We start from the raw sequence: 25,174 nt of genomic DNA, 5'->3' as shown, positions 1-25,174 counted from the left end.
GTTTATCTTCCACATATGAGCGAAATCATACGGTCTTTGTCTTTCTCTGTCTGGCTTATTTTGCTTAACGTAATAACCTCAAGGTCCATCCATGTTGTTGCAAATGGGGTGATTTTGCCTTTTTTATGGCTGAGTAGTATATATGCACCACGTCGTCTTTATCCATTCATCAGGCGATGGGCACTTGGGTTGCTTCCCCGACTTGGCTATTGTGAATAATGCTGCAGTGAACATAGGGGTGCATAAGTGTCTTTGAATTGTTGATTTCACGTTTTTTGGATAAATACCCAGTAGTGGGATAGCTGGGTCTTATGGTATTTCGATTTTTGATTTTTTGAGAAATCTCCGTACTGTTTTCCGTAGAGGCTGCACCAGTTTGCATTCCCACCAGCAGTGATTGAGGGTTCCCTTTTCTCCACATCCTCTCCAACATTTGTCGTTTTTTGTCTTGGTGATCATAGCCATTCTAACAGGAGTAAGGAGATATCTCATTGTAGTTTTGGTTTGTGTTTCCCTGATGATTAGTGATGTTGAACATCTTTTCATGTGCCTGTTGGCTATCTGTATATCTTCCTTGGAAAACTGTTCATATCCTCTGCCCATTTTTTGATTGAGTTGTTTGTTTGTTGTTGAGTTGTATAAGTTCTTTATATATTTTGGAGATTAACCTGTTGTCAGATACATGATTTGGAAATATTTTCTCCCAGTTGGTGGGTTGTCTTTTCTTTTTGTTGCTGGTTTCCTTTGCCTTGCAAAAGCTCTTTAGTCTGATGATGTCCCACTTGTTTATTTTTTCTTTTGTTTCCCTTGCCTAGTAGACATGGTATTCCAAAAGATCCTTCTAAGACCACTGTAAAAGAGTGTACTGCCTATATTTTCTTCTAGGATTTTTATGAAAACAGCCCAATTTTTAAATTCCATTTTGCCTTTTGTATATTACCTCAAACTTTCTAGCACTTTTGTTATATCTACTGCTAATGTGCAAATACATTTTGACTATAAAATTATCCCTGTTTTGAAATACACAATATTTTTATTTTCATTCTCAATGTCTTTATAGTCTATGAGAAATTATGTATAAAAATGACTCGGCACAGATTAAATTTATATTAGATATTAAAAACAATGATAAGAATGTGTTTTAAAATGTAGCATGAAAGTAAATATTTAAAAATGTATGTAATGATAACCAGTGCAACTATAGAATCTTTCGAAAATAGCATTCTTATTCCTATAAAAGTAAAACATTAAGTATAAAAATTTAGAAAATAAGAAACAAAAGAAAAAATAACATTTTCAGTCCCACCACTGTTAATATTCCATTAGTTTACTAATCTGATTTGCCTTTTTTCTTTCTTAATCTGTGGTGGATTCTGTTCATAGTGGTCATGTAAAATGATAGCTCTCCTGTGAGTGCTTTAACCCTCTTTATTTGAATTGAATATGTATACATTATCTATTTTGAGCCTGTTCTGTGAATGGATGGGCTTATTCCTATTTTAAGGTCAAAATCTTTTATCTACCCTGTTTATAAACCACAGCAGATTTTGACTTCCTTGGATGTCTGCAGACATCTGGCCCATCATGTGTCTTTAGGGAAAGGTATGAGTACACTAACTTTTTAAGTTTGTTTTAGTCATCTGAGTAATAACAAAATAAGAAATAATATAAGTAATAATGGAAAATATAGAAATGTATAAAGGAAAAAGTTAACCATACTTCTGTTATCAGCCTTGTGTACAGTTTTTCTGTTTGACTTATTTTAATAGAAATTTTTTACCATTCTAAGTCAATTTTTAGTATTTTAATATGTTGCTGAAATAACGTGCTGCAGCTAATGCCAGCCCCTGTCTTTCGCAGCTCCTCCACCTGCAGTCTCCTGCAGGCCAGGTTCTTCCTAGATGCTGACCATCCTGACTTGAATACTTTATTATAATATTCACTGACATCATTTCTCTTATTTCTTGACGACTTCTTACATTTTTGTCCTTGTGTCGGTGGTCTGCCTGAACAAGTTCACCTTCACCATGTCCTAGCGAACGTTATTATTGAACTGCTTTCTCTTCCTTTCTTCCCCGTAGCTGAGTTCATTTTCTCAGCCCCCATGCTGACTAATCTCCACATTTCCTCCATTCTATAAGCCTGTTTCGCAGAGGTCCTAGCGTGCGTCTGGCTTAGCCTGCTGAATTTTGTCTGTAAAAGGCTGTACATAATCAATTGACTAGTTCATTTGAGCAAAAGCCCACTGAAAACAGAGATGATAAGCAGGGCCACAGGGGAGGTTTTCTTCTGTCTGTGGTTCGTTGTGTGTGTTTCCTGGTGCACGTGGGAAAAGTATTGTCATTTAGATAATTTTCTTCTCTTCCGTCTTATGCAAATGATTAGATATTTCAAAATAGGGAAAACAGAGTTCTAATGATATGTGGATTTTTAAAGTGTGAATGCCCTTAATGGTCTAAATTGGAAAAGAGATTGTGGAATAATTATGCTTTTGGCTTATACCTTCCAAAATCTTGTTTTCTAATTGGTTATTATCTGGATTAGTGGTAGACCTCCTTGATTGACAAATCAAGCTTCCATGTTCCTCACATTCATGAAGACAGAAATAAAATTGAATTACTTTTCTTTATATTAAATTTTAGACTTTTAAGTTTTATACAGTTTAAAACTAACTTTTCTAGGTGATTATAACAATAGAATATAAGTAATATCTTTTTGTCACATAAATGGTGAAATTGGTAGGTTTCAGCAGTGTGAATCCTGCTGTGTTGGGCATTTGGGGAAGAGATCTTAATATATATTCATGACTTACTCTGTGCCAGACGTTGAGCCCAAGTCAGCCTGTATCTGCCCCTCATGCCTAAGCCTGTCCCTCAGGTCGTACTGAACAGCTCTGACTCCTTGTCCACACAACAGTCCTTTCAGTATTTGGATTCCTGCTCTCTGGGTGTATGCTTTCATCCTTTTCCCAGACAACTACCTTTTAAAGGTCAGGGACTCTTATTTGTGCTTGTGTTCTCCCATGCCTCTCATCATTTTTGGTACCTAGTAGGGGCTCAGATATTTATTATATTGAATTGGGCTGTTGTTCATCTGAGTCCCTAACCATCCTGGCCTCTTCCCCTCTGGGCAAACTCCAGTTTGTCCCTTTTAAGCTATGTTCCTGGTATATTCTGTCCTCCTACTTTGAAAAAAATAGAGCTGCACAGTAACACAATTTTATATGATTGAAAGTTGGAAAAATAAGAGATGACCTAATTTTATTATTATTGAGCATGTCAAAGTGTTCTGTTGCCAGACTTTTATCTCTGAAAATTGCATTACTTATTTTGTTGCTCACTTTCTTCCAGCTTTTGCCATTGGGAGCTCTTTCAGTTAGCTTTTGTATCCTTTTGACATCTTCCCAGCGGTCTGTGTTTTGAGCACTTCCCTACTTCCTGGCACTACAGGATGCTCCAGGCTCATCTGGTATATTCCGTACTCCAGCCCTAAAGTCAGCCATTTCAACAAGGATCCCTGGATCCTTTTACTGGAGAATGGTATTAGAAATCAGCATTTGCTCTGATGTGCTCATCACTACTGGGGTGTCATTGCTTTTAGGCCCTGTCAGTGACCAGAGCGAGGAAATAAATGTATATGTATTAACCTGTGTATGCATACATATTTATTATTTCTGCTTTTACTTACCAGTTTCTATGTTAAGCTAAACAAGAGTTCCTACTGATGTCTCAGACTCTAATTCAGAACTACAAGATTCCTTCTAGCCTTTCACCCTTACTTGTCTGCAACTTCCCATTCCAGCAGTGAGAAACCTTGCTCCTGCCATTCACCATCTTTTTACTTATTTTTTCACTCACAGTATGCATGTACAGCAGTATCAGAATTGTTAACTGCTACCTCCATGAGAAACAACATTACTAACTACAGTGCTTATGTACAGTTCCTTTTATTTTGTCTCACAGTTTCCAGTCATTTCCAAAGTTACTTGGATCCCTTTCTTCCCATTCCCTCCAGTGAGGTTATGTCATACATTTGTAATACAATTAAATTCTTTTGTCATAGTCTGCATTCCATGCTGGGATCCCCCCTCCACTCTCCTAGTTGATTTTTTAAAATTTTCTTTTTAAAATATTACATTAAGTTTCCTTCTTTGTGCTATAAAGTACCTGAGGTTTTGATAGATGGATAACATCATGTTTCTGTCACTGTAGGACTAGACAAAATAGTTTCATGGCCCTGAAAAATTGTGCTTTACCTAGTCACCCCTCTGCCCTTTCCAAACCTCTTGCCAAAACTGATCTGTTTTCTGTCTTTTCCAGAAAGTCTCATAAATGGAATCCTACAGTATGTAGCCTTCTCAGACTGGATTCTTTCACTTAACGTAATGCATTTAAGATTTATCCATGTCGTTGCGTAGATTAATGACTCTTTCCGTTTGATCACAGAACGGTATTCATAGTATGATTGTAACATCTTGGCTGTTTCTGGGTATTGGCAATTACGAATAAAGCTGCTGTAAAGATTCACATACACGTTTTGTGTGCACATAAGTTTTCAGATCAGTTGGGTAAATACCTGGGAACGCAATTTCTGGGTCCAATGCTAAGACTGTGTTTAGCTAAGAAACTGCCAAACTGTCTTCTAAAGTGTCCATACCATTTTGTATTCATTCCCACCAGCAATGAAGGAGAGTTCCTGTTGCTCCCCATCCTTGTCAGCGCTTGATATTACTAGAGTTTTTTTTTTTAGCCATGCTAATAGATGTGTAAGGGTGTATCATTGTGGTTTTAATTTCCCCTTCCCTATACTGAGCATCTTTTCATGTACTTATTTGCATCTGTATATCTTCAGTGAGGTGTCTGTTCAGATCTTTTGCCCTTTTATTTTATTTCAGTAGAAACTAAAAAATATAGTATCGAGATTTTATTTTTTTTAATTATTTTTGTGTGTGTGAGGAAGATTAGCCGTGAGCTAACATCTGATGCCAGTCTTCCTCTTTTTTGCTGAGGAAGACTGGCCCTGGGCTAACATCCATGCCATCTTCCTCTACTTCATATGGGACGCCGCCACAGCATGGCTTGACAAGCGGTGTGTCAGTGCGTGCCCGGGATCCGAGTCTGTGAACCTTGGGCCACCGACGTGAAGTGCGCGAACTTAACCACTACGCCACCAGGCCTCCCCTTTCTGGGTCCATTTTTATTAAGACTTTATTTATTTATTTTTTTAGTTGATATTTTAATAGTTTATAACATTGTGAAATTTTGGGTTGTACGTTTTTGTTTGTCTATCACCATATGGACTTTATTTTTTTAGAGCAGTTTTAAGTTCACAACAAAATTGAGAGGAAGGTACAGAGATTTCCCGTATATACCCTGCCCCCACACATGCCTAGTCTCCCCCATTATCAACATCACTCACCAGAATCGTACTTTTTTTTTTTACCAAGGATGAACCTACATTGATGTATCATAATCACCTAAAGTCTATAGTTTACGTTAGGGTTCACTCTTGGTGTTGTACTTTCTATGGATTTGGACAAATTTATAATGATGTATATCCATCATTATAATATCACACAGGATGTTTTCACTGCCCTGAAAATCCTCTGTGCTCTGCCTAGTCATTCCTCCCTCCCTCCCCCAGCCCCAGCAACCACTGATCTTTTTATTGTCTCCGTAGTTTTGCCTTTTCCAGAATGTCATCTAGTTGGAATCATGCTTTTCAGATTGGCTTCTTTCACTTAGTGATATGTGTTTAAGATTCATCCATATTTTTTCATGGCTTGATAGCTCATATCTTTTTAGTGCTGAATAAATTCCATTATCTGAATGTACCACAGTTTATCAGTTCGCCTATTGAAGGGCATCTTAGTTGCTTCCAAGTTTTATGAATAAAGCTGCACATCTGTGTGTAGTTTTTGTGTGGAAATAGTTTTCATCTCCTTTGGGAAAATACCAAGGAATGCAATTGCTGGATCGTATAGTAAGAGTATGTTCAGTTTTGCAAAAAACCACCAAACTACCTTCCAAAGTGACTGTACTATTTTGCATTCCCACCAGCAACTCATGAGAGTTTCTATTGTTCCACATCCTCACCAGCAGTTGGTGTTGTCAGTGTTTCAGATTTTTGCCATTCTAATAAGTGTGTAGTGGTATCTCATGTTTTAATTTGCATTTCCCTGATGCTAAGTGATGTGGAGCATCTTTTCATGTGGTTATTTACCATCTGTATGTAGTCTTTGGTAATGTGTCTGTTAAGGTCTTTGGCTCATTTTTAAATTAGATTATTCTCTTATTGTTGAATTTTAAGAGTTTTTTGTATATTTTGAATAACAGTTCATTGTCAGATGTGTGTTTTGCAAATATTTTCTCCCAGTGTGTGGCTTGTCTTCTGATTCTCTTGACATTGTTTTTTGCAGAGCAGAAGTTTTTAATTTTAATTAAGTCCAGCTTATTATTTCTTTCATGGATCCTGTCTTTGGTGTAATATCTAAAAAGGCACGACCATACCCAAGGTCATTTAGGTTTCTGTCTATGTTATCTGGTAGGAATTTTATAATTTAGCATTTTACATTTAGATCTATCATTTATTTTGACTTAATTTTTGTGCAAGTGTAAGGTATGTGTCTAGATTCTTTTTTTTTTTTTGAACATGGATTTCCAGTTGTACCAGCACCACTTGTTGAAGAGATTGTCTTTTCTCCATTGTATTGCCTTTGCTCTTTTGTCAAAGATCAGTTGACTCTATTTATGTAAGTTTATTTCTGGGCTCTCTATTCTGTTCCATTGATCTACATGTCTGTTCTTTGGCCAATACCACACTGTCTTGATCACTGTAGCTTTATAGTAAGCTTTGAAGTCAGGTAGTGTCAGTCCTCCAGCTGTTCCTCTCCTTCAATATCATGTTGGCTATTCTTGGTCTTTTGCCTCTCCATATAATCTTTAGAATCAGTTTGTTGATGTCCGTAAAATAACTTGCTGGTATTTTGGCTGGGATTGTGTTGAATCTGTAGATCAAGTTGGGAAGAACTGACATCTTGACAGTATTGAATCTTCCTATCCATGAACATGGAATATCTCTCCATTTATTTAGTTCTTCTTTGATTTTGTTCTTCGGCATTTTGTAGTTTTCCTCATATAGATCTTATGTATATTTTGTTATTTTTATCATTTTTTAATCCATTCTGCCAGTCTCTGATTTTTGATTGGAGCATGTAATCCGTTTACATTTAATGTAATTACTGATAAATTAGGATTTATGCCTGCCATTTTCCTACTTGTTTTTATGTGTCTTATGTCTTCTGCGTTCCTTTATTCCTTGATTCTTGCCTTTTTTTGTTAGAGATTTTTCATTATGCCTTTTCAGTTCTCTTTTCTTTTCTATATATTTGGAGGGTTTTTTTAGTGCTTACCCTGGGATTACAGTTAGCATCTTAACTTAAAACAGTCTTGTTCACATTAATACTAGTTTAATTTTGGTAGGATACAAAAAATTTTCTCCAATATACCTCCATTCCCTTCTCCCTCTTTTGCACTATTATTGTCATACAATTCAAATTACATCTTTATACATCATATCAACTCATTTTTAAAATTATTGGTTTATGCAGGTGTCTTTTAAAGTGAGTCAAGAAAAAATTATATTTATATGTATTTTCATAATACCTATTTAGTTAGATTTAGTTAGCTTTTTTTTTTTGGTGCTATTTTTGTGTGTTGATTCTAGTTACCCTTTGGTGTCTTTTATTTCAGTCTGCATGACTCCCTTTTGATATTTCTTGTAGGGCAGGTCTGCTAGCAACAAATTCTATTGGGTTTTTTTTTTTTTCCTGATTGTTTTAAATCTGGAGATGTCTTAATTTCTCCTTTATTTTTCAAGGAGAGGTTAGCTGGATGTAGAATTCTTGGTTGACCATCTGTTTCTTTCCACACTTTGAAGATGGTTGGATCTTTGGATCTCATTGCCTTCCATCTTTTCTGATGAGAGTCAACTATCTGTTCTGTAGGAGAGGTACATACCTCCCCTGTAGTACCTACCCTCTTTATGGTCATATTCTGGACTACAACTTCCTAAGCTCAGTTTTAGTTGCCTCTTCTATATGCTTTCTTTCTTCCAAAAGCTTACTGAGGTAACTAGTCCACTGATAGCCTCCACATGCTCCTTGCTCTGTGGGCTTATTCTTTTTAAAATTTCTTTTCACCAGGGCCTTAGGAGGGAAGGGGAAGCTACAATATGAGCTTAGTCCACTACTTAAACCAGTCGTTCTGTGAATCTTGCTATAGAAGGTCTGATCTAAGCCTGTGAAGTTCCAGGAGCCACACACCTGCCTATGTTTTAAGTCACCCAAGTGCTTGAAATATGTTTCACAGAATAGCTTTTTCTTAGAGAAATAGTTCAGGAATTAAAGAGGTAGAAAATCTTGTTATTCTTTCTAGTCTATAAATAAATGGGAATAATGAAGTGAGTAACAAACTGCTTTACCCAGTATTTTAATGTTTTCATGTTGAACTAGCTGAAATTGATTGAAAAAAATTTCTGAACCGTATGTCACAAAATATGTATTTAAAGGTGAACATAATTATATATCCACAATATTTATATATTTATTGAAAGGAATATTTAGATAATGAACATCTGTTGGTTAGGAATCCAAATTATGGTGTCCAAAATGATGTGGTATCTGGCGCTTGACCAAAAGTGGGTGATGTGGCAAGTCTTTCTTCTTGGTGCTACCACCTGCATAGCAATGCCCTGATTCCAGGTTATGTGTTTTGAGTTAGAATTTTGGTAGGAACATTAGTACCCAGGTCTCACCCAGGAATATGAGGCTCTTTCTAGATCTGGTCGACGAGGTGGGCCTTCTTAATGTATTTCGAGATTTTGTGAAGATTGCCTCAGGAGCTGTAAAAAGAAGCATTTATTGTTTGACAGCTAAACAGAACCAGGAGACACACCTTCAGAATAACCTATATGAATACCTGCTGTTGGGTAAATGCAGACTGCTTACATAATGCAATGCAGTGGTTCTCAAAGTGTCAGCATCACTGGAAACTAAAATGCAGATTCTCAGCCCAACCCAGACCTACTGAGTGAAAATTCTGGGGGTGGGGCCCAGTAGTCTGGGTTTTTAAGAAGGCCGTCTAGGTGGTTCTCATGAGTGTTGAATTAGGAATTGTTGACCTCTTGATGAGTTTGAAAGTATTTGTGGTGGTGACTTGAATGTGAGGTTGGTTCAGACCTATAGGAATAATTAGCCAGGTGTGGCTGATTGTGGGAAAATGTTAGGGAATATGGAAACCTTGCTTGTGAAAACCAGCTTCACCTTTTGTTGACATTTTACCCATCTGTCTTATCATAATGTGTTTTCTGAAGAATCTGAACCTAACAGCCTATTTCTTTAAATGATGAAATAACGAAGATCCTGCTGTAGTGTTTTTCTCTGATCTGTGACAAGTCTCCTGAGAGCCAGGGACCCTCCCTAAGGTGTATTTAAGGTGTGAGATCACAGAAGCCAGTGAAGTTCATAGCAAACTGCTAGACATAACGTATATTCAAGGCAGCCTTAGTTCTTTCTCTGAGGACTTACCTTGTTAGAAAGGCTGGAGGGGTCTGAAAAAAAGAAAAAATGTTTTCTAAATGTTGCCTACCTGCGGGCAGGGGTGATTAGAGGAGACAAGACATTTTATATAGTTCTGTCTGTCTTTTTTTTTGAGGTTGCAGATTCAGAGATGAGGACATTTTCTGTTTAAAAGAAGCCTGTTCTGTTTACATAAGGAGTGCTTTAATTCTTTGAGGATAAAATACTACTGCGGTTTTAGGAAGCTATGTTTTATAGCATCTGAGCCACTAGATAAATCTTCAGTCAACAGTAGGTGATGAGAGCATGTGAATAAAATGTGTAATTGGTGTTAGGGAAGGTATTCTAAAGGAGAGAAGTTATTGAGGGTTGAAGTTATTGTCCTCATGCATATTTGGCTGAAAAGAAAACAGATGCACCCCTCAGGGAATTAGAAGGAATACAGATTTGTCAGGTTGAAGATTGACAGAAGTTGGAGGTATAAATGGGATCAGGAAAACTAAGACGAGGAAAATGCCATTGCTTGCGCTTGCACGGTGGTGCTGTCACGTAATTTATGTGCTCTTGGCAATGCCTTGAGATAGGTGAGACGGTTACTGTTCCTCCTTTACAGATGAAAAAGCTGGGGTTCAGAGATGAAATGATAACAGTGGTGGAGGCAGCCCGCCACCTTTTATTGACATTTACTCATGTGTTCATTCAGTGAGTCTTCACTGAGCAGCTGCCGTGTGCCAGGCCCTGTTGTGGGCTTCCTACAACAGTTGACAAAGCAGACAAATGTATGCCTCCATGGATCTTCCATTCTAAGAGGGAAAGGCCGACAATAAATAAGTAAATTACATATGTGTTGGCTGTGTTTTCTTCATAAGTCCTGAGAAGAAAAGTGAAACAGGGAAGGGGAGCTGGTTTAAATTGCAAATAGGGTGGCTAGATGGGTTTTGAAAAGAGGGGTCACATGACCCAGCTAAAGTTAACAAGATCACTCTGGCTGCTGTGTTGAGAACAGATTGAATTATGGACCAGGCACAGAAGCAGGTCTGTATACAGGCCCTTGGGTTATCTTTACAACCACTGCAGGGCAGATAGTGAGGCTCAGAGACGTTAGTAGATGCGCCTACTCACAAAGCTAGTAAGTGCCAACAACTCTATTGAAAATGTGTTTGGGTTTTATAACCTTATGCTCAGACCAGCTGCATTTCTGTTTCTGTTAGGAGAGAGGAGGCCGAAATGTGTAAAGGGGCTGTGTTCTTGATGTTTGTCTTTGAGACAGCAGTGAAGGAACATTTGGATGAAGGATCAGCATGTTGTCTGCACAAAGCAAAACAAGTTTGAAAATCCTGCTGTAGATAGGGAGATCTGTAAAGTTTCTTACAAGTGAAGGAATTATAAATGGTGCAGAATCCAGTGTAGCTGAGTTAAAGCACATAGAGTAACAATGAAGTTCCTTTTATTTACTTTGTGGTCATTTTTGTTGAAAAGCTGTGTATGTGGTACTTAAGAGCACAAACTCTGGAGCTGAACTGTGTGAATTCAGGTTCCTGCTCTGCTACTTAATTGCTCTGTGACTTCTGGCAAATTATTTGACTTCTCTTTGCCTTAGTTTCCTAATCTGTAAAATGGGAATAATATACAAAACTAAATATGTTCTTACCATGTGGTCCAGCAGTCATGCTCCTTGGCATTTACCCAAAGGAGCTGAAAACTTGTGTCCACACAAAAGCCTGCACATGGATGTTTATAGCAGCTTTATTCATAATTGCCAAAATTTGGAAGCAACTAAGATGCCCTTCAGTAGGTAAATGAATAAATAACTGTGGTACATCCAGATAATAGTTTTTCAGCTCTAAAAAGAAATGAGTTATCAAGTCGTAAAAAGACATGGAGGAACCTTAAATGCACATCACTGAGTGCGAGAAGCCAATCTGAAAAGGCTAATACTGTCTGATTGCAACTATGTGGCATCCTGGAAAAGGCAAAGCTGTGGAGACAGTAAAAGGATCAGTGGTTGCTGGGGTGGAGTGGGGGTGAGATGGGGAGATAACTGAGCGGAGCACAGAGGATTTTTAGAGCAGTATAAATACTCTGCATGATACTATAATGGTGGATACATGTCATTGTGCATTTGTCCAGATCCATAGAATGTACAACACCAAGAATGAACCCTAAGGTAAACTGTGGTCTCTGGGTGATGATGATGTGTCAGTGTAGGTTCATCAGTTGTAACAAACATACCCTCCAGTGGGGGATGTTGATAGTGGAGGAGGCTGTGCGTGGGGGTTGGGGCAGGGGGTAAATGAGAACTCTCCATACCTTCCCCTCAGTTTTGCTGTGAACCTAAAACTGCTCTGAAAAATAAACTATATTTTTTTTAATGAGAATAATAGAGTACTCACTTAATAGTGTTGTGGTGAGGATTATGTGTTAAGATATATAAAACACTTGGAACAGTGCCTGGCATGGAATAAGCTTATGTGTTTTAGTTATTATTGTATTATTCATGAACATAAAAATATTTATGTAGCTTTCATAGGTTCGCTCATATCCTTGGGCGTCCATCTCTCTTTCCCCCTACAAATAAGTTTTTCAACCTCAGATTCTTCTACTGTGATTGCTGTGTAGAATCTAATCATACTGACAGTATTTCTTTAAGTGTGGGCAAAGGGCCTCCTACATCATTAGCTTGATAATATAGATTGTTAATGCTCCTCAGCAGGCTTACCAACTCAGCCGTTTTGAGGGTGGCACAAGGGAATTTGCATTTTCCGTGAGCACCCAAGATGATTCTGATGCAAAGCGGAGTGCTAGTGCTGTGAGAGTCTGGGTGGGATTCTCCCACATCTCTGACTTCCCAGGCACTTCTTAATGCAGTCCCCACAAATTCTGTCCATAAAATACACATGTAGATTTTGGCAGAACACCGTGTGTCTGGAAGATGGAAGGCAAAGTAGTGACCTAAGAACACCTCAGTCCATCTCAGAGCCCAGTCTCTTGTGTGAAATGACTTTTTTATGAAGTAGAACATTCTTTATGTCAAACTCTTACTTATGACGACTCTTCTTAACAGTATGAGTAATAGTTCATTGGTGTTTTAAGTATTAGGTACTTATTAGAGAGAGTGTGATTAATCCTGGACAGTTGAGTCATTTTGGAGGGAGTTTTTGGGATAAAAGCAAACTGTAGGATAGAGTGAGCAAAATATTTGTCATGAGCAACAGGAGATGAGCTTAAATAATACGTGATTGTGCAGTGAAATGACAGAATTACTATTCAGACCCTTTTTCTCCTGACTACAACCAGGCACATGGAATAAATTCAGTTGTGAATGGAGGTAATGTTTTCATTAATCTTGAGAAGCTCAGCGGTCACTAACTATAGGCAGGACTGATCTGCAAGTAATGAAGGGAATACTTTACAAATTGTTACAAAAATAAGAGGGAAATGAAGTGAATATAGACTAAGAAGGCAAAGAAACAAAAAGATATTACAGATATTGGTTTGCAGATTAAAATAACAAGCATTTATTGAATACCTATATGCCAGACATTGTGCTAGAAACACATACAATCTCTCTTGATCCTCCCAGTGACCTAAGAAAGTAGATATAATAATCCTCATTTTACAGAAGAGGAAATTGAAGCTCGAAATGGTTCATATAGCTGGCAATGAATAGACAAGATTTAAACATTGAACTTCTGACTGTACAGTATAGTTTAACTAACTTAGTTGAGCTGTATATAATTGATGGATTTCTGCATCCAACCAAGATGAAATAACAGAGACCAGAATTACTCTCCTGCCTTAAACAACTACAAAACCAGACAAAATACATAAAAAATGGGTTTGGGACATTTGAAAAGCAGGAAGCTCGGGACCATGACCTCTGAGAGAAGAGAAACAAACATGGTGAGCCTGAGATTGCACCAGCTGCCTCCCTGGAAGCAGTTTCCAGGCTGCAGCGCAGGGAGGAGGACCTAAACGGAGCCTTCTCAGAGAGGCACAGAGAGCCAAGATGGCTAGAGTTTGCAGCGTAGGGTCCTGGAGAGAAGGGAGCAGCACAGAGAGAGCTCTGGAGACGTGCAGAGGGTCCACAGGTCTTTGCTGGCCTAAGGTGTGTGGCTGAGTACTGATCTGTGCAAACTACCCAAGGCCAGGGAAAGATACAAGAAGGAGTAGACAGAGCAATTTCCAGGGCTCTCAGAGGGCTGGAAATAGTTCCTATTCCCATCAACCAGAGAAGAAAGGCCTCATGACACCCAGAGCAGCAGTTGGGAGCCTCAGAAAGATGTCGCCTTAGCAATAGGGCTAAATTAGCCTGATATGAAGGCTGCTCTAGAGCTTCCAGACTGATTCCAAATAACTAGTCTAATAAGATAAGGAGAGGAAGTCAGTAATTGAGACCTGTTGAATAAGTAATGGAGATTTCCTTGAGGAAAACAGGATTAAGTAAGGTAAAACAGGATAAAAGTGGCTGGTGTTTGGGCAAAGAGGAAGGCTGTTCAGTTTGTAAAGCAGTGGAACTGAGGCTCTTCAACTTTTAGATGAAGGCAAGTGATCAGCCCATAGGAGGAATGAAAAGGAACCTGGGCTATATGCTTTTGAGGGCCCTACAGTTACAGGTAGAGCTGGTTTCCTGTTTTAACTCTCAGACTTTGAAAGGTCTTGATGTTTTCTGTTTCTCAAACTAATATTTATTATATATTTCAGATCTTTGAAAATTGGTAATTTAACTCTAAGCATATATAAAAACTTGGGTAATTGGACCACTAAAGAAAACTTTCCATTCTTCCACTGTTTTTCCTTTAGGTTAGAAGAATTACTTTTTCATGAAAAGCATGTATTCGTGTTGTTTGGTAAAAACATAGTATTTAAGCTTTACAAATATAATTTACAAATAGGGTTTTCTTACTTTACTATTTTTAAAGATGACTTTTATAGTCACATTAGGATATATATGATATTCTTTGGAGATGGACCATCTTTAATCCTGTAGATTAACTATTACGTTTTGGCAATAGTACTGTCAACCTGCAATAAAGGGACAACATTTATCACCCCAAACTGGGAGACATTAAAATTGGGATTTATATCTTGTATTGGAGAAAGGCTTTCTTGTTGTAGCCCTAGAGCCAGAAAAGTCAAAGGAAAAATCTTACAGGTTGAATTACACAAAAAAGTAAGATTGCTAGGCAAAACACACCATTAATGTATTTAAGACATGATAAACTGTTTAAAAAAAGATGTGCGACATATATGATGAAGACTTGATTTTTATTTTTTTTGTGAGGAAGATCAGCCCTGAGCTACCATCCATGCCAATCCTCCTCTTTTTGCTGAGGAAGACTGGCCCTGAGCTAACATCTATTGCCAATCTTCCTCCTTTTATTCCCCAAAGCCCCAGTAGATAGTTGTATGTCATAGTTGCACATCCTTCTAGTTGCTGTATGTGGGATGCCGCCTCAGCGTGGCCTGACAAGCGGTGCGTTGGTGTGTGCCTGGGATCCGAACCCGGGCCACCAGTAGTGGACCGCGCGTACTTAACTGCTAAGCCAGGGGGCTGGCCCAAGACTTGATGTTTTTTATTTATTTTTGTGTATGTGTGATGAAGATTAGCCCTGAGCTAACATCTGTTGTCAATCCTCCTCTTTTTGCTGAGGAAGACCGGCCCTGGGCTAACATCCGGGCCCCCATCTTCCTCTACTTTATATGGGATGCCACCACAGCATGGTTTGACAAGTGGTGCATAGGTCCACGCCCAGGATCCAAACCTGCAAACCCAGGGCCTCGGAAGTGGAGTGTGCAAACTTAACCAGTACGCCACCAGGCCAGCCCCAAGACTTGGTATTCTTAATTTAGAAAAACATCTTGTAAGTCAGTAAGAAAGGGGCACGTGTCCCAGTTGGGAAAAGGGCTAAGCTTTGAAGCAGGCAGTTTATTAATAAGAAACTCAATTTTTTAAAAAAACCTCTCAAGAACTACTCTGCTTCACTAAATAGAGAAATGCAAAGTAAAACAGTAATGAGATGACTCTTTTAAAAAGATTTAAAATGCCCAGCATTAATAAGGAAAAGAGAAAAGATGTGCCTTTTAATAAATCGTGTAAGTTGGGCTGATCTTTCTGTAGGCACACTGTGTTGGTATTAGGAGTGAAGGGGAGAAAGATTACCCTCTACCACTCTGGGTCCTTCCTGGCTGGGCTACAAATTAAATTGACATGAGACCAAATAGCAGGAGAAAATCAAACAAAGTTTAATAACATGTATATGTGGGAGAAACTCAGAAAATAGAAACTGAGCAACTCGTGGTTCTGACTAAGCTGTTCACTTCAGTATTTTCAGCTAAAGGACAGGAGGTTGTTGGGGGGGTAGTGGTTTGGGATTTCAGAAGGGAAGAAGACAATTCACATGGAGATGGAAATGCAAATGTTTGTCAGACAACTCTTTATAGGGCCACCTATAGAGAATGTGGCTGGAGAGACAGAATTTTTGATAAGATGGGCTTGTTGGTGCCTTTCTTATCGCATCTGTTTTACATTATATTATAGCCATCATATGGTAGTGGCTCCTTCCTGTAACAGGACTTCTGTGTTAAATTCTTTAGGCAGTTAGTGGGGGAGGTCAAATGTCCGTCAGAGAAAATAATCAAGGTAAAGAGACATATTTTGAGGTGGCCAATTTTGATCTCCCACAGGAGCACGCAGGCTGGGTCTCTGTCCCAGTTCTGCCACTAGAAATATGTGGTCTCAGACAAGGTTTCCATCTGAGAAAAGGGAGATAATGATAGTACATAACTCAGAGAGTGATTCTATGAAAATCACATGGATTTTATAAAGTAAAGCACCTAATATAAATTATGGTACTGGTGCACAGGCAATGTTAGCTGCTGAAGGAGACATCAGTCTGCATATTGAAAGGCCCCAGCAGGAACTAATTAGGTGAATGAAAGGGCTGCTTCCAATAAACATCCTTGTGAAATTCAGAACACCAAACATAAAGATCCTATAGCTTACCTCTTACAAGTCACAGATTGGCATCTGACTTCTCATCAGCAATATTATTTGCTAGAACACAGTAGAACAATACCTTCAAAATTCTGGCATGGCATGGCTTTCAACCTAGAATTCTGTAAGTAGCCAAATTATCAGCTGAGTACAAGGATAAAATAAAGATACTTTCAGAAATGAAAAGACTTAGAAAGTTTACCTTCTGTTCACTCTTTATGGAAAAATTACTTGAGGATAAATCAAAGGCAAAGCAGAATCTAAGGAACAGTGGCCTCAACTCAGGGCTGCAGTTGAAAGACATCCCAGGTAGATAACTGTGTAGTAGGACTAGGAAGCTTTTCGTCCACATTAGAGTAGGAATCCAAAGGGCTTGGAAAAAATTATAGTATGATTATGATAGTATGATTAAGAAATCGAAAGATCTTAGGGATATGATGAAGGATGTATGTTTCTTTTGTCATTAATAAAAAGGCAGTTAAAAACCAGGGGGAAGTCTATATAAGAAATGCATGGTCTAAATTTGGAGCAAAACAAAATTTGCCCTTGTTTTAAGCAATTGATGAAATGAAAGATAATCCATTGGACACCGATGCTTGGAATGTTTTACTTTGAACAAGTGTAGATTCGGTGACACAAGATTATACTTCTATATGGGTCCAAGCATCGTACTCAGTAAAAATTTTTTTCAAAGGTATGTATATACAGATTATATATATGCATATACAGAGATATATATAATATCTAATACACACACAAAATAATTATATTGCATTTTGTCTCACATTTTAGAATAAATTATAGACAAAGCATGGGAAACTTAATTACAGATATAACTAAAACTTAAAAGTTAAAAATCTTAGTATAAAAGAAATGAGGGGGCCGGCCCCGTGCCTTGGCAATTGAGTGCGGGCGCTCCGCTACTGGCGGCCCGGGTTCGGATCCAGGCGCGCACCGACACACTGCTTGTCCGGCCATGCTGAGGCCATGTCCCACGTACAGCAACTAGAAGGATGTGTAACTATGACATACAGCTGTCTACTGGGGCTTTGAGGAGAAAAAGGGGAACAAAAAAAAGGAGGAGGATTGGCAATAGATGTTAGCTCAGGGCTGGTCTTCCTCAGTAAAAAGAGGAGGATTGCATGGATGTTAGCTCAGGGCTGATCTTCCTCACACAAAAAAAAAAATGATATGGTTAGCAGAACTTGAAAGTAGAGGGGAAAGGAGAAATGGACAGTAGTACAGATAAACTAATGTACTTATTTTACATAGTAGGGAATCAAGATACTGTTTAAAGTTGATAGAATAAGAAATGGTTAAAGGATGTTATTTAAAATTACGAAGATAATCAGAGGGATTAAAAATATTGTATTAAATGGGGAGAGGTTTGGCATGATGGGAGGTAGGTAGGGTAAATGAGCCAATTTCCTTATCTTTTATACCAGGAATTCAATACTGTGGCTTAAAGATGATAAAATAATAACCAGAGGTATAAGTATAGTGACTACCCCCTAGAAGAACTAAAGCCAATGTTGACATTGTTTACCTCAGGGCAGTAAAACCTGGCCTGGGAGATCGCAGTGGAGACTTTCCTTTTCATTCTGTACCATTTATTTCACTTTAAGCTTTTATATATGTGTAATTATCTGTACTGAATGTCTGTTTTTTAACCTCAAAATGTATTAAATCATTTTTGTCCAGTTTTTTTTCTTTGATTGTTGGTGTGTCTTGAGACTGCTGAAACACCTGTGTGATGGTAAGCCACAAACACTGTCCAGACAAGGGAGCTGACTGCTTTTGTTCTATTTTTTGATGATCGCACCCCATCCAGGGGGATGGACTTCAGCTCCAAGGACTAGGGTATGAATAACTATGGAGAGTAAGTAGAAGAGGGCATCCAGGGTGGTGAGATCTAGAAGCATTACACATGAAGATTGGTGAGGGGAGCTGCTGGTGTGTGGTCGGGAAGATGTAATTCGGGAGTAAGGGGAACATAATCACCAGCTTGAGATGTGTGGAAGAAAGGGCTTGTTATTCTGTGTGGTCTCAAAGGGCAGAAATTACAGGGCAACCGCATTATAAAGAGCATTCTAACTATCAGAGCTGTGCGATGATGTCACTGTCACTGTTCAAACAAAGACATTGTGGAGAGCATGCTCGCGTTGGTTAGGATGCTGCTAGAGGACTTCTGAGGCTCCTTACAACTCTAGACAGTTAACAATCATACTGGTACCCTTTGCTACCCAAAAGGGTACCATTAATTCAACCCTCTTAATAGTCATGTTTTCCTTGGGCTTTAGGTTTTGGGAACACAGAAATAAGACATGAATAGACCCAAGAAACTCAGTCTAGTATGTCCATTTCAGCTCATCAGATGTGCTATGAGTGTGTCCCACACACCAGCCTCTCCTCTTCTCCAGAGACAGAGATGAGCAAATTATGGATTCTCCTCTCTGTGGTGTGCAGGGGAGCCAGTCCAGTAGCCGTGTTTCATTACATTACAGCTGAAGAGTGCAGGGTGGCGTCAGAGAAGGCTTCACAGAGAAAGTGATGTCTGGTCCTAGCTTGTCACCACATGCCGGATCACCTGGGACATACTTTATGACTCTTCATCTACAAAACAACCAAGGCCAGAAACCTGACTGCTCTAAAATTCTGTGGTTCTAAAATGGGAATAATTGTTTTTTTGTCAAAATATGTTTTAAGAAAGTAGTCCAAGTTCATAAAAAGTAATATGGTAAAAATATTTACTGTAAATCTAATCTTAATGGATATCCTTTCAAGTTAAGTTTTTGCTAATGAGTTTCCTGGAACAACTTGTTCCATTAGTCGTTTGTCTTCTTGTCTTTATGTAACATTTCATTTGAAATGTTATTCACGTTATAAAATTTTGCATTAATTAGTATGATATCAGATTTGTGATATTAATATTGCAGGAATCATTCTGTTTTCTTTCATTTTAGAATACCCTATGATTTTAATTTTGTATTTGCTTTGAAGGGAGACAGCTTCATTAAGTAGGACTTTAGATTTTAAATTTTATACCTTTTGAGCATATAAAATTTGATTTTAGAAATAAAATTTTAGTGAACTTGAAATTCTCAGGCTTGTGTCCCCATGGGGTTGGGGTGCGTCACCCTCCTGGCATGTGGATGTGTTCACCAGCCTGGAAGCACTCCCAACCCTGTACTATTGGGATTTTATGGAGGCTTCCTCACGTAGGCTTGATCAATTATCATTTCCATTTCCAGCCCCTCCTCTCTAGAGAAGTGGAGGGGAGGGGCCAGAAAATTCCAAGCTTCTAATCATGGCTTGGTCTTTCTGGTGACCAGCTCCCATCCAGGAGCCATCCAGGAGCCCACCCAGAGTCACTCATTAGGACAAAAGATACTCCTAGTGCTCTTATCACCTAGGAATTTACAAGGGTTTCAGGAGCTCTGTGACAGGAACGGGGGCGCAGAGAGCAATATATGTAGTTCTTATTTCACAGTCCAACACATAATATGAGCTTAGAAAAGGTGACGGTTTTTTCTTTTTTGACGTATAAAAAGATTTACTTAACTTTCCTCAGTGGAAACTATAGCGACACAGCTATCACTTAGCCATATGACTTAGCATGGGCTAGATGACGACTGTTAACTACAGAATAAAGTCATATAAATTCAGTAAATCCTCACTTAATTAAGTTAGTAAAGAATGAGGGGTTCTGTTCGATTGCCTAGTCTACTGTCAGGTCCACAATAAATGTTCCGCTTGAGCCCCGTTCAAATGACAGTTCCTCCTTGAAGCCTTGTGCCTGCCCTCAAGTTGGACAGCCCTCCTGCTTGTCCAAGCCTGTCTTGTGACACTTATATTAGCATTATTGTATCTACATCTTATCTTTTCAACAGACTATAAATGCATAAGGGAGAGTATGTCTTATTTTTTCTTTTTGATGTCCTTCCTGTCTAGCACAGCACTGTGCAATAGAATATCATGTGGACCACATACTCAATTTTAGATTTTCTAGTAGCAACATTAAAAATAGAGATTAGAGAAAATTAATTTTAATAATGTATTTTGACCCAGTATATCAAAAATATTTCAATGTAGAGTCAGTGTAAAAAATTATTAGATGTTTTACATTTTTTTGTACTGTCTTCAAAATCTTGTATTTTACACCTACATCAAATCTCAAATCTATACAAGCCACATTTCAAGTGCTCATAACCACTTAGCGAATGACAACTGTATTAGACAGCAGAAGTATAGTATATTATAGGTGATTCGTAAATGAGTATCTCATAGGCAAACTTTCAAAAAACAATCTTTTTTTTCCCCCAACAGACTACCATGGCTACAGGAGTCTTGCCGCAAAATGAACAACCATATGCCACTTTGGTGAATAACAGGGGGTATGCTGCAAACATGAAAGGTAACAGTTCTTTAATACACTTTTTGTCTCTGTGCAAACTAGAATTTAATAAAACTGAATGGACGTGAAAGAAAGGGCTTGGCTCTTCATATTGGGACCCCACAGTGCAGGTACTGCTTATGGCCTTTTGTTTATTTCTGCCTGACCCTTTTGACCTGTTAAAATTCCTTTTCAAAATCCTGAATAGTGACTTTGGCCTTTTAAGAAGGAATGTTGAAAAACAATGTTTGTCTCCTGCATTATCTAATTTCTTAGCCTGAAATTCTCTGTTCCTCTCATCAAACGCCTTGGGAATCAGCCTTTCATTTCTCTCATTTCCTTGCAAGTGTCCCTTACAGAGCACGTTCAGAAGCTCGCTAGCCCTGCTTCTCCCAGTTTTTTCCTCCCCTCTGTCGCCTTCCCACAGTTTTGATTTTTACATGGTGCCCAGGAAAGGAAGGGTACTGTGACTTGGGTTCTTCCTGCCACACTTGCCCTCACCTTTTCTTACTGTCGCAGGTGTTAAGCTGGGAGCATAACACCTGATTTCTGCCACTTTGGCACCGCTAGTCTTGCTGCCTCCACCAGCAGTTAGCCAAGAGAGATGTTGAGTAATCTTTCTTGGCAGTACCCCTCGCATGATTTTTTTACTACCTGCTCTGGGTTCACTTTAGTGCTTCTGTATGGGAAATTTTGAAGGGGTTTTTCCCTGTAAGTATAGATTAAATAATATAAGGGAAAGTAAAGGAGTAAGAGTGTAAAGGTCTTGGAGTTCAGCGCTTGTTGGAAATAATTGGTTCTCAGTTGATTGTGCTCTTGTTGGAATTGAACCACTCCACCAGGGGGAGGTCTCTTTCATCAAGAAAACCAGTGTTTCCCCATTTCTGACTTTGTCTAAATTCCAGATACTTGTAGATCCTCCCTCATCTGTCTGTGCTGTGTCTGACTCTAGAGGGACTAACAAAACTGGTAACTACCATCTGTGGACAGCTTCTGTTTGCCACACTTACTGTATGTTAGTTTCCCTGGTTTTAGAAAGAAGTGCTGTCTAAAGCAAATGCAATAATGGTATCTCCTTGCTGCTTGCCTTGTAGAATAATGGGTTTTTTTTCCCCTAAGTAACTCTCCAGCTAACAAGTGTTAAGAGTCAGATGAACCTTTTTCCTTATCATTTCTTCTGTTGGAATGTTACCTCTTAGTTGGTGTTTCTTATTAGGGATTCTCTTGGATTTTGAGGTGGGGCAACTCTTCGTTATACAGGAGAGCTCCCAGCACTGCAGACATTTAGTATCGCTGGCCCCCCTACTGAATCCAGTAATGTCCCTAGATTATAGTGACAACGAAAAAGACCCTACACACTTCCAAATACCCCCAGGAGGGTTGTAACGCCCTTATTGTGGTCTAGTAGGTAAGCTGATTTTTACGTTTCCAAAAACCGTCTTTTTATTAAAATTTTCCTTCTATATAAATGTGACTAATTTTTAATTAGGAAAAAATCTGGAAAAATAAAAAACTTACTTTTTATCTAACTTTCTTAAAGTGCATCTCATCTATAAAGGTAGTTAGTTATACTTTATTGGGTTAACATTGCAATGGGAAGTATGTTTTTAAATGTTGGCTAATGAATCAAGGGAAAATTTAATTAGTGGATACATAAATACAGTATTTAAATTATTTTTAAAGGAAAACAGAAAACTCAACAAGAACTAGCTTTGGAATGAGACAGACCTGGATTTAGATGTTGGTTCTACTCCTTTTTGGGGAAAAAAAAAAACACCTCATTTTGGAAAATTTCAAACATTCTCAAAAGTATACAGAATACAATAAAGATCCCCATGGAGGTACCACTCCCCCGCCTCGTAGAGGTACCACCCCCTCATGGAGGTACAACTCCCCCATGGAGGCACACACCCCTCATGGAGGTACCACCCCCCTCCATGGAGGTACTACCTCCTCCCTTGGAGGTACAACCCCCTCGTGGAGGTACTGCCCCCTGATGCAGGTACCACAGCCCACATGGGAGTATCACCACCCCCTCCATGGAGGTACACTAAAAAAATTTACTTAATTGCTTAGTATCATCAAAAATCTAAACATTGCTGAAATTTTTAATTGTCTCATAGATGGTATGTATTTTTGTTTGAATCAGGATCCAACAAAGGTCAGTATATTGTAGTTTGTTGTTATGGATCTTACATCTCTTTTTACTTGGGTTTCCCCCTATCTCTTTTTCCTTATATTTTATTTGTTGAGGAAACAGGTTTTTTGCCCTACAGAGTTTGCCACAGTCTTTATTTTTCTGATTATATCCATATGGTATTTCCTATAAATTGAATTGGTAGAGGGATGTAGAGTCTAGTAAGGTTGTTTTTTTATTGGCAACAATATTTCATGGATGGTGCTATATTCTTCCATCAGGTTGCCCATGATGTCTGGTTGTCTCTCTTGTGGTGTTAGTTTTTTTTATTTTGAAATAATTTCAAGCTTACAGAAAAGCACAAAAAAATTCCTGAATCTATTGACCTAGACACCCCCCATTCAAGTTGTGTCAACTGTCCTAATAATATCCTTTAATAGCAAAAAGATATTTGTCATGTTTTTTCAATATTGTTCAATGACCATAGTTAGTCCTTTCGTGACCTTTATGAAGATTACAGGCCACGTGTTTTGTGGCATGTTCCTCAATTTGGATTTGTCTGCTATTCATCATGATAAGATTGAGATTAAGCATTTTTGGCAGAAACTTCAACAGAAGTGATTCTGTGCTTTTCTCACTGCATCCCATCAGGTGACACAAGATGTCATTTTTCCCTGTCACTAGAAGTGTTAAGTTTGATCACGTCAGTAAAGTTGTGTCTGCCAAGATTTATCCATTATAAATTATTCTTTATCTCTTCATAATTAATGCTTTATGGAGAGATGCTTTGAGACTATGTAAATATCCTGGTCCTCATCCAACTTTTACCCAGTAGTTTGAACATCTATTGATATTTCTTGCCTGAATTAATTATTACTATGATAGATAACTAAATGGAGGTTTTCTAATTCCGTCCTTCCTTCTGCATTTCTTAGTTGGCATTCTACTATAAGAAAGAACTTTCTTTTCCCAGTTATTTGTTCAATTTTTTTCTTTATTTCGGTGTAGATTCCTGATTTATTCAATGGACTATAACTTTTTACTGTCATTTGTTTTGATGCTCAAGTTGTCTGATATTTGGCCAGTAAGAGCCCCTTCAAGCTGTGAGCTATATCCTTTTGACATGTCCCCACTGTTCCTGCATTTCTTGCTTTCTGGCACAGCAAGATATTCCAGTCTCATCTTCTACTTTCCCTGTCTCAGCCGTGAAATCAGCCCTGGTTCCTTTTAGTGGGGAATGGTGTTTAGAAACCAAGATGTGCCCACTACTGGATGTGCTTGCCAATATTGGAATGTCGCATTTCCCAAGCTCCCTACAAGACAAAGCTAGGAAATATATGTTAAATATATATACACATATATCTACACTTTTACATGTATGTTTATTTCTGTTTCTGTCTGTATATACTGAAAACCATGATTTGGTATTGGTACTTCCTGTTCTAATCCAACACTATACGATAATTCTAGCTTTTCTCTTTTTTTTTTTTTGGTGAGGAGGATTGGCCCTGAGCTAAATCTGTTGCCAATCTTCCTCTTTTTTGCTGAGGAAGATTGGCTCTGAGCTAACATCCGTGCCCATCTTCCTCTATTTTATATGTGGGATGCCTACCCCAGCATGGCTTGATGAGCGGTATCTTGGTCAGTGCCCAGGATTTGAACCTGTGAACGCTGGGCCGCCGAAGCAGAGTGTGCCAACTTAACCACTACACCATCGGGCCGGCCCCTAGCTTTTCTCATTTTTATATTTATAATTTCCTTTTCCAAAAATGAGAAACCTGGCTATTACTATCCCCAATTTGTTTACGTACTTACTCAGTCCTCCTTTTCATAATCATTCTCCCAGCCCTGCCCATTCATTGCCCAACTCAACTCTCTTTTCCACCCAGGGCCCACACCCTGCTAGGTCGAGTACGCTGTACTAGTTGCCTTCCTTGTGTTGGTCCTGACCTCTGCTAAATGACCTTCTTTTACGCCTCCTCGTGGCTGTTTTTTCTTGGATTATATATACATTTCTAATTAAAATATTGAGATAATTGTATAGTTACATGCAATTGTAAGAAATAATAC

At 38.5% G+C, this 25,174-nt stretch overlaps 1 protein-coding gene across 3 annotated transcripts in view; it reads left to right on the top strand.

Moving 5' to 3' along the window:
• PTPDC1 (protein tyrosine phosphatase domain containing 1) overlaps positions 1 to 25,174 on the top strand; it is a 68,253-nt gene that overhangs the window by 5,121 nt on the left and 37,958 nt on the right. For 2 of the 3 annotated variants that reach the window (XM_087444801.1, XM_004442736.3), the window contains exon 2: positions 20,901 to 20,988. In XM_087444801.1, the coding sequence (XP_087300927.1) occupies positions 20,907 to 20,988 (82 nt within the window). In that variant the 5' untranslated portion in view covers positions 20,901 to 20,906. Of the gene's footprint in view, positions 1 to 20,900; positions 20,992 to 25,174 lie in introns of all 3 variants that reach the window. The other variant, XM_004442735.3, reaches the window with a different exon arrangement.

This window comes from Ceratotherium simum, chromosome 20 (genome assembly GCF_057802395.1).
Source record: "Ceratotherium simum simum isolate JZ-2026a chromosome 20, ASM5780239v1, whole genome shotgun sequence".
Classification (NCBI taxonomy): Eukaryota; Metazoa; Chordata; class Mammalia; order Perissodactyla; family Rhinocerotidae; genus Ceratotherium; species Ceratotherium simum.
Note: the sequence above shows the minus strand (reverse complement) of the source record. Positions and strands in the feature narration are given on the sequence as shown.